The 13,591-nt window shown below is 43.2% G+C and overlaps 1 protein-coding gene across 8 annotated transcripts in view; it reads left to right on the forward strand.

Moving 5' to 3' along the window:
* Positions 1-13,385, forward strand: part of RAPGEF5 (Rap guanine nucleotide exchange factor 5) — a 353,892-nt gene extending 340,507 nt beyond the window's left edge. For all 8 annotated transcript variants that reach the window (XM_032483865.1, XM_032483867.1, XM_032483866.1 and 5 more), the window contains 3 exons: positions 910-974; positions 6,478-6,532; positions 9,250-13,385. In XM_032483865.1, coding sequence (XP_032339756.1) covers positions 910-974; positions 6,478-6,532; positions 9,250-9,368 — 239 coding nt within the window. In that variant the 3' untranslated portion in view covers positions 9,369-13,385. The remainder of the gene's footprint in view (positions 1-909; positions 975-6,477; positions 6,533-9,249) is intronic.
* The last annotated feature ends 206 nt before the right edge of the window (positions 13,386-13,591 follow it).

Raw genomic sequence — 13,591 nt, forward strand, 5'->3', positions numbered from 1 at the left:
TTGCCCTCCATATCTGATGTAACCTGATTATTTGCACGTTCTTTACATTGTAGAGCATTTCTTAGTTTGATTCCTGTCTGTGAGGATTCCCTCATGCTCAGTCCTTGACCCTCTGATTTGTGTTTTTATGTCATCCTCTTCCAGAGCTTCAGCTGCCGTCATTATTGAAAGTAATTCCCAAATCCCTATCACTCCTGTGATTTTTAAAACCAAAAGGTTTTTATTTGAATATCTTCTGTCAGTTCAGATGCAGTGAGGCTCAAATCAAATGTAACATTCCCTTCCTCTGAAAATGTACCTTCATCCTCCTTTCCTTTATGTGGTTTCCATCGGTGATGCTTGCTTCCAGTGGCTGAATGGGCCCAGAAACCTTGCCATTTTCAAACCTGCTCTTCTCACTCCCTTTGAATACCCAGTCAGGCCCTTGCTTTGAGAACCAAAAGTCTAAATTTAAACATCTAAATCTAAACCTTAATGTCTTAAGTAAAGCAAGTCCCATATACTTTGCCAGGGATTGTTAAAAAGCAAACATGTAAATATTAAAATCCTGTTTGTTTCCGGGTATTCAGTCCTTTTCTGCTCAGTGTTCTGGCCTAAAAACATAATGAACCAGTCAAGTTATAGGATAGTGGTAGCTTATATTAAGCGGGTTGAAGTCAAAGCCTTCATTGTTGAGTGCAAGACAGATACTTGGTGGGAATGTTACAGTGTTTTCTCCCCACACACATAACTTACGCCCTCTCATATCAAATACTACGCAGATTCAGTTTCAAGCTGCCTTGTCAAATGCATGAAATAATCCATAATGTTTAAGAAAAATTTGTAAGCTACATTGCATGTACACCACTTCAGCCCTGAGTCATGATCCATTCCTAATGGTACATATATCTTTTTGCTTTTGATTTTCAGATGTAACATTTATTCATGAAGGAAATAAAACGTTTTTGGATAATCTTGTCAATTTTGAAAAACTGGTATGTAAACTTCACTACTTCTCCTTTTTCCCACTGTAAGGGAAATTGTGCTTTTCTTGCTCCAAGAAACAAATGGCTTAAGCACTTTTCTCAATTAAATGGCGGGGTTGGGGGTGTGATTTATTTGCTGCAGGTTGTGAATTGTCAATAAAATGTACTCCAATTAAAAATAAGTGTACTGGAGAGGTTTTGAGAGCCAAATGTGAAAGTCTGCTTTTTGTTTTTGAACAAACTTCATTAGATTAACGTTAGTGGCTGAGTGTATTTGAACAAGGATTCAAAATGTAAGGGTCCTGTTGGCAGGATCTCCCACTTAGGAGGTTCAGCCTTACCGCTTTAAAGGCATCCCTCGGTGTCTTGGCATGTTCTGCTTCTGAGGCCCAGGAGAAAGCTCTCCTTCTGGGGAGATACGTCCGTCTTGGATATGAAGATGGGGCTTGTAGGGTCTGCATGTGAGAGGAAGGATCCCCGCCAACAGCCTGTGGACAAATGGTACCACTGTGGAGAAAGCCGCAGGGCAGAGTGCCCTCCCTGCTCCTGAGGAAGGGGTCCCTGGCCAGTCCTTCCTTACAGGTTACTGAAATGCCTCTTCCTGAATTATCTCCAGGACATTCCCAGGTGCTTTGTCATGCAGTGGGCACCCCCTTGCCTTTCTCATGCGCAGCGGAGGGCAGAGGAGGAGCTGCCTGTGAGAGCTGAGCAGCTGTAAAACAGGAGTGCTGCAGAGACCTAGCTGGCTACTAAGTAGAATGGATTTGTCTGACAGGTGAACTTTAGTGTCGTGGATTAGACTGCGTGCGCGGCTAAAGGTGATACCAGTGATGCCTGTCCATAGGCCCTGGCCTTTGAATGACCTTTTCAGTCATGGTAATGGATTTGTGTGAACTCTTTCGGGAGAAGGCTCCGGGTTCCCTGAGAGCCTGGGTCAGGCATTTGAGAAGAAGTTGAATGGGCCAAGGGCCGTAGCCCATGACCATGCAGAGTACCAGCTGATGAGTCCAGACGAGGCTTGGACTCTGACCTTTGCCTCATAAGTGCCCAGTTCTAATTGTGAGGTTAACGCGTCACCCCCAGACGAGGTGACACAGAGCCAGTGCGACCTGGAAACACGAGCAGCTGGCATCTGGAAGGCTGACGTCTCGGAATGTCTTGCATAGCTCCATTGTAATTACTGGAAGATGATCACTTTCTGGCTAGTTATTTTTGAAGTGGATGTGACTATAACTTTTCAAGCCTCTCTCTGCGCTAAGTGCTTTGGAATCAAGCTTAGTTATTTTAGATACTACACTCAAACCAGCACAGCTGGAAATGGATATTTAAAGTATTAGCTTTTCTCGTACTTACTCTTTACAGGTTTGGTCTGTGTCACTGTGTAATATTCTGATAGATCACAGGGCACCTGTCTGCAACTGAAGACTGTAGGCATTAGCATTCTGGTAATCTGTGGGCAGGGTGATCACCAGCGTTTGGTTGATGAAATGATTACAGGACAATGAAGCCTTTGGTCAATATTTGTTTCAAATCCTGGCCACACGTCTGCTTGAGAGTGCCAAGTAAGCTTTGGAGAGAGTGTGTGAAGATGTGGGGTGAGGTGTGTCACACCTAGGTGGAATTCCCTCTAAAGGCCTAACTTTCCCTCTGACTAAGCCAGAGGGAGCACTGGAGAACAGGTGTACTCTTTATAAGCTGACTGTTGTCTACTGTTCGGGGCAGGCTGGGGGCTGACCTCCTTTGCAAAAGGAACTAGTGATTGGTGCAGTTCACTGCGTCATTCCACTGAGACAGCGCTGCCAAAGCAAGAGAACGATTTGATACAGGCATGAGTGGGAAAGAGCAGTGGAAGGCTTCCTACACCCTTTTCTCTTCCATTCTGACCAGCATCTCTAGTGTTCCCCTGCTTTCTCCAACAGTTCAGAAGCCTTTTAATGCCACTGAATGTAGTCTAGGTCTTGCTGGCCCAGGTGCCAAGACTTCAGACTAACTGTAGGGATTGGAACAAAGTCTAACAGTACTTTTCTTAGGGTCAATACTTGTATGTGCCCTTAATCCCTTAATAAAGCTCAAGAAAGTAACGGCATAAATAAACTTTTATTTTAAATTTTAAATTCCTTAAGAGAACTCTTACTAAAAAGGCCACTGGGATCTAAGTGCAGCTGTGCATGTGCACGGCAGGTGCACTAGTCCCTCCACCTCCCCCTGGGGTTTGTTAGCACGTTATTTCTAAAGAGAGCAGACTCTGGTATCACTGGTTTCTGGTCCTCAAAGCAGATGGCAGTTAAGATACAGCACACTTCGTGCTGACCCTCTCCTTACAGAGAGAAGACAGGATCAAGTTAGAGTTTTTTCCAGAAGGACAAAACTCCATTTTGTATCACACACGGTCCTATTATACTCGGATGCCAGAGTAAAAAAGCTGAATTTCCTGATAGAGTCAGTCATTTCAAGGCACATTTCTTACCAGAAGACAGGGTTTCGCTTAAGCTAAAATAGGATCATCTTTCACAATAATGAACCAATAGCACCTAACTGAGTTAACTGGTAGGAAGCCAGTCCCTCCTGATGGATATTAGCTTGAGCCAGTGAGCAGATAATTCAGTGTATTGTCTTTATCTGGCTGCTCCAGGCCGACACATGAAGTCAGAGGACACAGAGACCTAGAAGTGCTCACTGGGTCTGACAAGATATCCATCGTTCCCCTCGCTGCCTCTGCACCTCTGAATGCTCCAGCCTCACACTGTTAAATAATGAAGAAGTAAATGCTTTCTCCTCTCCTCTTTATCCCTCAATGTGAAGAGCATCATCTTTTGTCATAGCTGCCCCCCTCCCCCATCAGAAAACCCAGAGATGGGATCAGGACTCGGGTTTCAAGGCCGCCCTCCAGCCGCCTTCCCTGCATCAGCTGTGCTCATGGCACGTGATAGAAATCGGGGTGACGCCACAGCTTGACATGAGGGGCTGTCCTGGGAGAAGCGGTGAAATCCGGGGAAGGCAATTGGACAATAAGTTCACAGACGTGCGTCAGGTTTCATTTCCTTCACCAGCACAACTCACGCTGTTGCTGTGATCACCGTCCTGTTGAATTTTTCACTACTGAGTAGAAATACAATAGACGCGCCTCCCATGAGAACAATTTAGTAAGGAGGTCATATTCAAAGAATGTTTCTGTAGATCTGCTGGATTTGAAGTTAAAAAAATTTTCTTAGTATGAACACTATTATTTTAGATGTACTTCGTTGACGATTTGCTGTGCATGGACAATTCTGAGTTCGGTGTGTGTAGGCAGGACATGAAAGATGGTGGCCCAAGATACAAACTCCATGTGTGAAATAAGTAAGATACAAGGATATATTGTACAGCACAGGCAATACAGCCAGACTTTTATAATAACTTTGATTGGTGTATAATCTATAAAAATTTTGAATCACTATGTTGTATACCTGAAACTAATATAATATTGTAAGTAAACTATATTTCAATTGAAATAAAAAAAGATGGCTCATTTAGGAAGGTTTGAAGGACCAGATCATGGATAACGTTGATTCTTGAATACCAGGATGATATTTGGGTTTCGTATGAGACCATGTTTGGCGTCACTGTAGACTTTCAGAGGACCAGAACAGGATGACGTGTTTGGAGGTTATTCAGACAGTGATGCAGGCGGAACTGCAGTGGAGATTGGTCTTGTCCTAAATGCTATCTTTCCTTTACCCTGGAGAACTGAAAACTGTAGCGAGAGCTGGAAGACGGTTACAGAGACACAAGTGTGAGGCCAGGGGATCCGTGAGTTTAAGAAACTGCCTGGAGATCAGTGAGAACTTGAAAGTAGATAAGTGAAGACTGTAAAAGGGAATGACCATTATAAACAGGAAACGGCCTCTGTATAGATATCCATGTTTTAGAAAATATTCATCGTTCACAAATATCTCATTTCCTGTCACCATTTGAGTTCCTTGCATCTTTGATTCCACAAAAGTTACTGCCTCCACTCAGCGTGTATGTGTGACTGTGTGTTGCCACCTGGTAGGTGCTGGGCACGCCCAGCCCTCCCGTGGCACCTGGTCTGGAGGAGGAGGAAAGTTCCCTAGTAATCACAGCACAAACCCAGCGTGCCTTGTACAGGGAATACTGGGAAGGCTGGGAATGGAGCCTCCCCCATCTGGAAGGGCCATCTCAGAAAGGCTTCATGGGGAGAAGGGGAAATTGTACCTGAAGTGAAAAGTACAAGCAAATGTGGACAGGTAGGTTGAGGGTGGGCTTGCTGCATTTTTTTTTTTGTTATATACTTTTTGAAAAATTTTTTCTTCTTTTAATTGAGGTATGTTTGATGTACATTATAAATAATTTACTAGTGTACAGCATGGTGATTCTTAATTTTTAAAGTTTGTACTCTATATGTAGTTATTATAAAACATTGGCTATATTCTTTGTATTGTACTATATCCTTGTAGCTTACTTATTTTATACATAATAGTTTGTACCTCTTAATCCCATACCCCTATTTTGCCCCTCCTCCCATCCTCTCCTCACTGGTAGCCACTACTTTGTTCTCTGTATCTGTGGGTCTGTTTCATTTTGTTATATTCCCTGGTTTGTTTATACACATACATACATACACACACACACACACACACACACACCCCACATCTTCTTTATCCATTCATATGTTGATGGACACTTAGATTGCTTCCATAGCTTGGCAATCGTAAATAATGCTGCTATGAACAGTGGAGTATATATACTTTTTCGAATTAGTGTTTTCTTTATTTCTTTTTTTTTCCCCCAGATATATACCCAGGAGTGGAACTGCTGGGTCATATAGTAGTTCTATTTTTAGTTTTTTGAGAAACCTCCATACTATTTTCCACAGTGGCTGTACCAATTTATATTCCCACCAACAATGTACGAGGGTTCCCTTTTCTCCACACTCTCTCCAACATTTGTAATTTGTGCTCTTTTTGATGATGGCCATTCTGACAGGTGTGAGGTGATGTCTCGTTGTGGTTTTGACTTGCATTTCTCTGATGATTATTGACATTGAGTGTCTTTTCGTGTGCCTGTTGGTCATCTGTATGTCTTCTTTGGGAAAACGTCTATTCAGGTCTTCTGCCCATTTTTTAATCAGGTTGTTTGTTTTCCTGATGTTGAGTTGTATGAGCTGCTTATATATTTTGGGTATTAACCTCTTACTGGTCATATCATTTGCATATATTGTCTCCCATTTGGTAGGTTGTCTTGTGCTGCATTTCTTTACAGCAGATTTTCCTGTGGCTCAGTTAGAATCTGTGCAGCTGGGGTTGAGAGCTCCTGTTTCTGTAGACAGGGTCTGAATATTCTTTTGTCATCCAAACTCAGTATAATTAATTAAAGTTAGGCTCAGCTCCAAATATAGCTCTTCTCTTTACACCCAAAGGTGTTAGACAGTCCAGCCGTCCTCACAGCACTGCTCCCTTGGCAACTCTCAAAACCACCCTTCCATTCACATGTTTCCTCTTCTGCCTTCCAGCATATGATTGCAGACACCGTCCGAACCCTGAGACACTGCAGGACTAACCAGTTTGGTGAGTGATTGAAGTGGTGTGTGGACTGTTCATTTACTGTAAGTTGGTATTTGGTGGAAATAAATTTAAACAGATTGTAGTATATAATATGCACATCATATGCATATACTGTATTCTCTCTTTGTTTCATCACCGCACATTTGGGATGCAGAGTAAAACAAGAAATGGCAGCTTTAGGTCCTGTCCTGGCAGCCAGTGTCCACTGCATAGAGTGACTTTAGACAGTCAGAAGTTCCCACTCTGTCCTTGACCCAGAAAGTCGTGTTTGCTTGCCCACTGGCTCAGAATGACCCCTGGCTTTATCAGGAGTGACCTGGACCTAACCTCCTTGCTTGGAGCCTTCCTGGAAATAAGAATATAGTTTGTAAATGTGCGTAAAGCAGCCTTCCAGAATCTTTTCTCCTCTCCAAGAAAAACTTCCTATCTGGAGCTGCCTTTCACTGGAAGAGTATTTTTCTGAGCCCATTTGTAGATTCCACACTGAGATGAATGTATGGAGGAATATTTGCTCCTTTTTAAATCTCAGGAATGATTTACACTATGTTTAAATGGTGTTAAAACATTGCAGGAAGAAGGAAGGAAATCAACTGTATTGAGTTCAAGGAGCTGTCACATGGACAGTGGAATCCTGACACCAGTACTGGTGAAGGGAGATTACCCACCCTGTGGATGCAGAGCAGGAAACTAAGGCTTTAATAATTATAAATCAATCAAAAGTGACCGCTAATTAAAATTTACTTTGTTAAATAATACATCCTCATTGCAAACCAATTTTTTTCCAACAACACAGTAGTATCTATGAAGTAGAAAAATCAATGTCTCACATCCTAAGGAAAAGACTACTAACAATTTGGTACATATTCTTAAGAATTTTCTTTCTGTCCATGCTGGTCTTGGGTGGCAATATTTTCCTCCAACAAAGCAACTGAACTTCTGTGTGGATTACAAAGTTGTTTGAAAGAGAGAATCATAAATACAGGACCTAATTTTCTAAGTGTTCACATCAACTAACATGATTTGATCTGTGCTTATGTAATTCTCCATTGACTACCCACATGCAAAGCAGTTGCAGTAGAAATAGCAATAACACTGGCACAGAGATTCACTCACATGTTCGAGTATAACAATGCTGATGAGGAATGCGTTTGTGTTTCTTCCATTCTGCTTTGCTTCCCAAGTATTTATGGGCACTCAGCGAAGTCTAAGACCTCAGTCTCACTTACCAAGGATTTTGGTCTATGTAAACTGCAAGTGCAGGCAGGAAGGTTTACTGGTGTGGCTGGCCTTGACCCTGCCGTGAACCTCCCATCACCAGAGAGTAAGTCTGCATAGCACAAAGCAAAGGAGAAATTTAACAAGTAATGATTTAAGTAACTTGGGACTGAATTTTCTAAATTTATTTTGACAGTTTGTCTAGGCAGAGTTAACCAAAGTCAGCATTTGGGATAAAATAATACGATTTTAATCATGCCACTTACAAAGTGCCATGCAAGTCTCCCTTGTCATGGTTGGAAGCATTCATCCTGCCACCTTTTTTTGTAATTAGTTTATTATTATTTTTTTTTAATGGAGGTACTGGGGATTGAACCCAGGACCTCATGCATACTAAGTACGTGCTCTACCACTGAGCTATATGCTCCCTGCCAATCCTGCCATCATTTTAAGGCTGGAAAGTTAACAACAAAATTGCCTCAGTAGCAAAAAAAAAAAATTGGTAGCATCATGTTTTCTAAACCAAACAAGGGAGATGGTAAAAACTTTAACTCCTGGTGCTTTAACCTGTTGAAACCAGGAAGCCTTGTTTCTATTAAACCTAATAATTACAAGCCATCCATGACATACAAACCTTAATTATTTCTTCATAAAATGTATTTGTCATCGAGAAGGAAAACATGGGTTTTCACCAAAGAGAAAAAATGTCTGCATTAAAATGCTCGGCCTCCTAGGGGCCCCACCCTCCTGCTCAAGCTGAACTCCATCCAGCCTCACACCTTCCCCTCCATCTGAAGTCCCACGAAGCAGGAGACCCACGGTTACATGGTCTCACTGTGGGGTAACTTCGCCAGCCTCCCCACGAAATATCCACATAGTTTCTGAACTTGCTTTGCCTACTAATCATACCTTCAGTTCACATCTGTGATATCTGTTCGTTCAGTTGATCCTTTAACTTTTTTCCCCCAAAAAATAAGGGCACCAAAAGATTGTACAAAATCTAAAAGAAAGAGAACTACTGTGTCTGTGCAGTCACCAGATTAGCAGTGAGTTCTGACAATCCTGGTCTGCGATATAAGAGCCTATTAAAGGGACAGTCGCTGTAATGGGCTCCTTGGTGTGGAGCCGAGACCGTAGACTCGGAGCCTCATGGCCCAGGTGCTAGTTTGCTCTGCCACTTACTTGCTGTGTCTGTGCTGTATGCCGTTCTGTGGAGGGGATGATAACGTAATGGGAGGGAGTAGCACATAATGTTAGGAGGAAATGCTGTATCAATGTTGGTAAAACAAATAATCTTGCCAGTCTGATTACCTGACCTGAGGGATCTAGTCTGAGCTGAAAAAGCATCTCCATTGTTAGGATAAAGATCTCTCTTCTGGGATCCTGCCTAATGAGGGTCTACCTTCTGGGTTTACTGTAAGTCTTCATATGGGGTTTTACTGGTATTTAGAAACAGCATTTCTGCTCTCATGAGATTGACTGTCTTTTTCTCCTCCCCCAAACAGGAGGTGACATGTCTCCAAAAGAGCACCAAGAGTTGAAATCCTATGTTAATCACCTCTACGTCATTGACAGCCAGCAGGCCCTGTTCGAGCTCTCGCACCGGATCGAGCCGCGGGTGTGAGCCCCACCGCCCCGGGAGCTCCGGGAATGGCAGTGCCAAGCACATTGCTTTCCTGCGAGAACAGAAGTTGCTGAGTTTTATCAGTATATCACAGAACACACACAGGAAAGCCGGCCCCAGCATACTGGGGAAGTGATGTCAGCATCCAGAGGTGGGGAAAGGCTGCTCTCAGAAGGAGGAGGCAGAAAGAGAGTCAGAAGCTTTCTTGAAATGGAGAAGTCTGGTTTCTTCTGATCACTTTGTTGAGCCAGTCCAGTTTTCACTTTGAGATGTGCCAGCGTCAAGATGAGAGCATGTGTCTTGTCACACAGTGACCCAGTATCTCAGTTAGAGTGTGCATGAGACAGGGAGGAGTTTTACTTAGCCTGGCAGGGGATTACTGTTGATAGGCTGTCAGGAAAGAGCTCATTTGAACCCCTGAAGACAGTGATGGCGTCTCTAGATTTCCAGGGAGAAGGAGTGGTCTCTGTCCATATGAACTATGACATCACCAAAAGCCACTTGTGTCTAGGGAGTTGGTGAGGACTGGTGCTGGCATCTCAGCTCTGATCTCCAGAAGAGAAATATCAAGGCATGCATTTCTTTCCATCCACAGTCACTTATGGATGTATGCTTGCAGGTGAAATTCGTTTCTGCACAGCTGATTTACAACTGTAGGCAAGTTAGACTAAGATGCTTTGCCAGTACGGAAAAATAGTCATCTTTAAGAAATTAACTCATTGTTTAATTTCTGGGGATTTTCTTTACACATGCAAGCAGGCTCTCATCTCTCCTTGGATACAATATGATTTTCAAGAAAAGCACAATGCCTGAGACACTGTAGGCACTCTGAAACTGTTTTCTGAGTGACGGAATCGTAGCGGTCTTCCCTCCTGTGCCTGGCGGTGCCCTCCTGTTTTGCATGCCTTTGGCAGCCTCATGCCCTGACTGCGGATTGAGAACAGCTAGCACAGGGAGGTTAAGTGGGATTTGATGTGTGAAGCCCTTGGCAACCTCTAGAGAAGAGCAAGGGATAGTGATGATTGCCTGTCTTTCAGCAAATGAAAAAAGTCCCCAAATATCCAAACGTCTGATTTATGTTGGACACTTAGAAGTCCTGTAGTCCACCTCCCAACCAAGGCAGGGAGCCTTTCTATAATTTGTCTTTTTTTCCCTCAAAGTCTGAGAGTCTTTTAAGTCTCTGTTTATTCCCATTTTTACAGGTTGGGGCTCCTACAGTAATTAAGACCTCTTGCTGTTCTCAGGAACTGGTTAGAGGATATCCCTCAACCTTCAAATGAACAGAAAAGCCTGTGGGATGCAGTAATGAAATCCACCCCTGCCAGCTAGATCCTTGTCCCTTCGCTAAAACATAAGGGCCCTGCTTCACATACTAGCTCCATTCATTTCCCTCACGGGCACCCCTGGTGCCCCCGTCGCTGCTCCTGCCTGACCATCTCCTCAGTGCCTGTACAGAACCGCTCACTTTTGTCTCATCAGCACCTCATTACGAGGCTGTGTCTGATGCTTTCTGACACCTTTATGACAGTGCTGTTTCCTGGGCTCAGGAACCACACTGAGCTTGAGAGATCACTGGAAGGAACTGCACAGAGAAAATTTCGGGTAGAACTTTCAAAGAGACTCAATCTGTTCCAGCATGTCATGCTTCAGTCCTGAAAATTAACGAGGGTTTATAGAAAGGCACCATGCAGGGCTGGTCCACTCAGAGAAATGCTGCAGGCTGCTGGGAATGGAATGAGACCCATTGGAGGAGATCAGAGCCATCAGAACCAGGGAAAGGCAACATCTTTTACTGCTGATCAAACACTGGAAAAGCTCTTCCCTTGGGAGCTAGTGAAGATGGTGTGGCCTTACAGCCCGGTGTGTCTTCTGGCCTTTTCTCTATGCCAGGGAGTAGCATTTGGCCAGTCTCATCACATGAGGCCATTGTGATCTTGTCTCTGTGTTTTACAATTTAAATTGTTATTCATATCCAATCTACATTGCTCCAACTAAAACTATTTCAGTTGCTCCAGTGGAGAACAGTTTCAACCCAGCACCTGCTGCTTAGACCTCAATTCAAATACATCCATGGCCAAATGAACCCTACATCGTGCTGAAAAGCATTGTGAGGGTGAAGTCAGAGTGTCCCACATGGTAGGGGTGGAAACAGGCGGGGGGGAAACTGGCGCTTGTCTGCGTTTCCTGCAGCCGAGGTCCTGTGGCTCTCGGGGCAGCAAAAGGAAAGGAGGATTTTGTTTAGTCTGGATGTGCTTTCCACCCCTGTCTTCTGAAAGTCAGTATCTCCAAATTGTTCTGAAGTTTAACATCTGTCTCGAGAGGTTTCCCAGGCAGCAGCTCTCAGAAATTTCCGAAGCTCTGAGAAGACTTAAATGTGGAATTTAAAGAATTCAAAGCAGAATCGTGGGAACCAGAATTAGCACAGCATGAAGCTCTTTCTGGTGAATGTGAGCTGTACAAGTGAGCAGGCTGCACGGGGCTGAGGCAGGGTCCCTGTTGATGGGGATGGGTCATATTCCTTCTCCAAGTATCTGCCAAGGCTTCTTTGGAATAGGTTTTGTTCTGGCCAGAAGGGTGGGCTGGAAGACATCTAAGCTCCTTTCCAGCTCTATTAGATTTTCACGATCACATGAAATCTCCATTCACTCTGAAAAATCTCCTGTAATCTGCCGCCTTCACCAGCAAGTGGTGCACGGGCACTTCTAAGCAGGTTTCTTCTTGCTACAGCACAACTCTCAGACAGTCCTGTGGGTCTTTGGATTTGTCAGTATTCTAGCAAACCAGCCCTCTTAGAAGTCAGCACAGGACAGGTTCCTATGGGCAAAATCACAACTTTTCCAAAATTTAAAAAAGTTTTCCCGTAAACATTTACAGATACTCCAAAGACTACAGTGTTTTAAATTCACTCATTGTTATAATGTATACAGTTGCCAAATGGTTGTAGTGATAAATATTGTGGCCTGCATTACTTTATTCTAGTGTCTGTTTATAATAAACTCATTTTCCTAGACCCCTATCCACAAGCAAGTCAGGTGGAGCATACATTAAACTCAGAAGCACGAGGATAAAGTGAAACCCCGCGCCTCCCAGTTTGTAGGGAGGTGTTAATGCTAATGCATAGTCACCTCCAAGCAGGGAGAAACGGTTGCATGAAAAGAGAGGTTGCCAGTAGCTTCTGACCCCTGGGGCTGGGTTTTCTCTGCTGCCCCAGCCCAGCCCCGTCATTTTGTCATAAGCATCATACACCACAGTCCCAAGCTTAGTGTCCCCAATGGCACAGCTAATCCAGGCTGCTCAGAAACTAAGCAAAACATTAAAATAGGGAAGATCAGGTCCACTGCAGTTGTCTAACATGGAGTTTCTTTTAAACGCTTCAAAGACGTGTCCTTAAAATTTCAGCCTGCTTCGTAACGAGTGGGCCATTGTGCTTAAAACCAGTAGGGGAAGAAAAAGGTTTTAAAAATTGCCAAAAAGTTAGAAAGTGTACTACTGTATAAAGCAAAGCTGTACAAACTAAACATTTTTTAGCAGAGTATTTATTTGCATAGCCTATTTATTGTATTCGTATGACACTGTTATTAAATACTGGGATGAAATGGATGACCTGAAACAAGGACTCTTGCCTTTTAATGCGTCATTAAATAAGACTGCTGTGACACTGTAAGCTTGCGTTAACAATTAGAAGATAGAAAACCCACCATTAGGGTGTCTGTCTTAACTTCTCAGGGACTACACTGCGTAGTTTTCCACCATTAGAAGAGCTGGTAAATATGAAACACATGTGGAATTACCAGAATTGCCATTAACAGTATATTCTCTCATATTTCATGCTTTCTGCTTCTGTATATATGACTGTGCTGTGTATTTATCAAAGCTAGTAAGCAATAATTTATATGTAAAAATGGCCAAGCAATATAAGGTGAAAACTTACATAAGTCACTGTTAACTTATCTTGTATTTTCAAGTGTTTTTTTTTTAAACCGCTTTTCCAAATATAAGATTATGTTAAAGATGCCATTCATGCCTCATAGCTTCTTGCTTTGTCTGATGTTTGGGAGCTTAGCAGCCTGTGTTCTGGCCTCGTATTATGCTCTCATGTCTGGGACTCAGAAATCATTTGCTCACTGAGAGAGCTCCAAGGAGGTGAAGAGATTCTCAGGCATTGAGTTATTGCAGAACCTAAAGACCCCACATTGGAAATTGCCATCAGTATTGTCATATTC

Source organism: Camelus ferus, chromosome 7 (genome assembly GCF_009834535.1).
Source record: "Camelus ferus isolate YT-003-E chromosome 7, BCGSAC_Cfer_1.0, whole genome shotgun sequence".
Lineage (NCBI taxonomy): Eukaryota > Metazoa > Chordata > Mammalia > Artiodactyla > Camelidae > Camelus > Camelus ferus.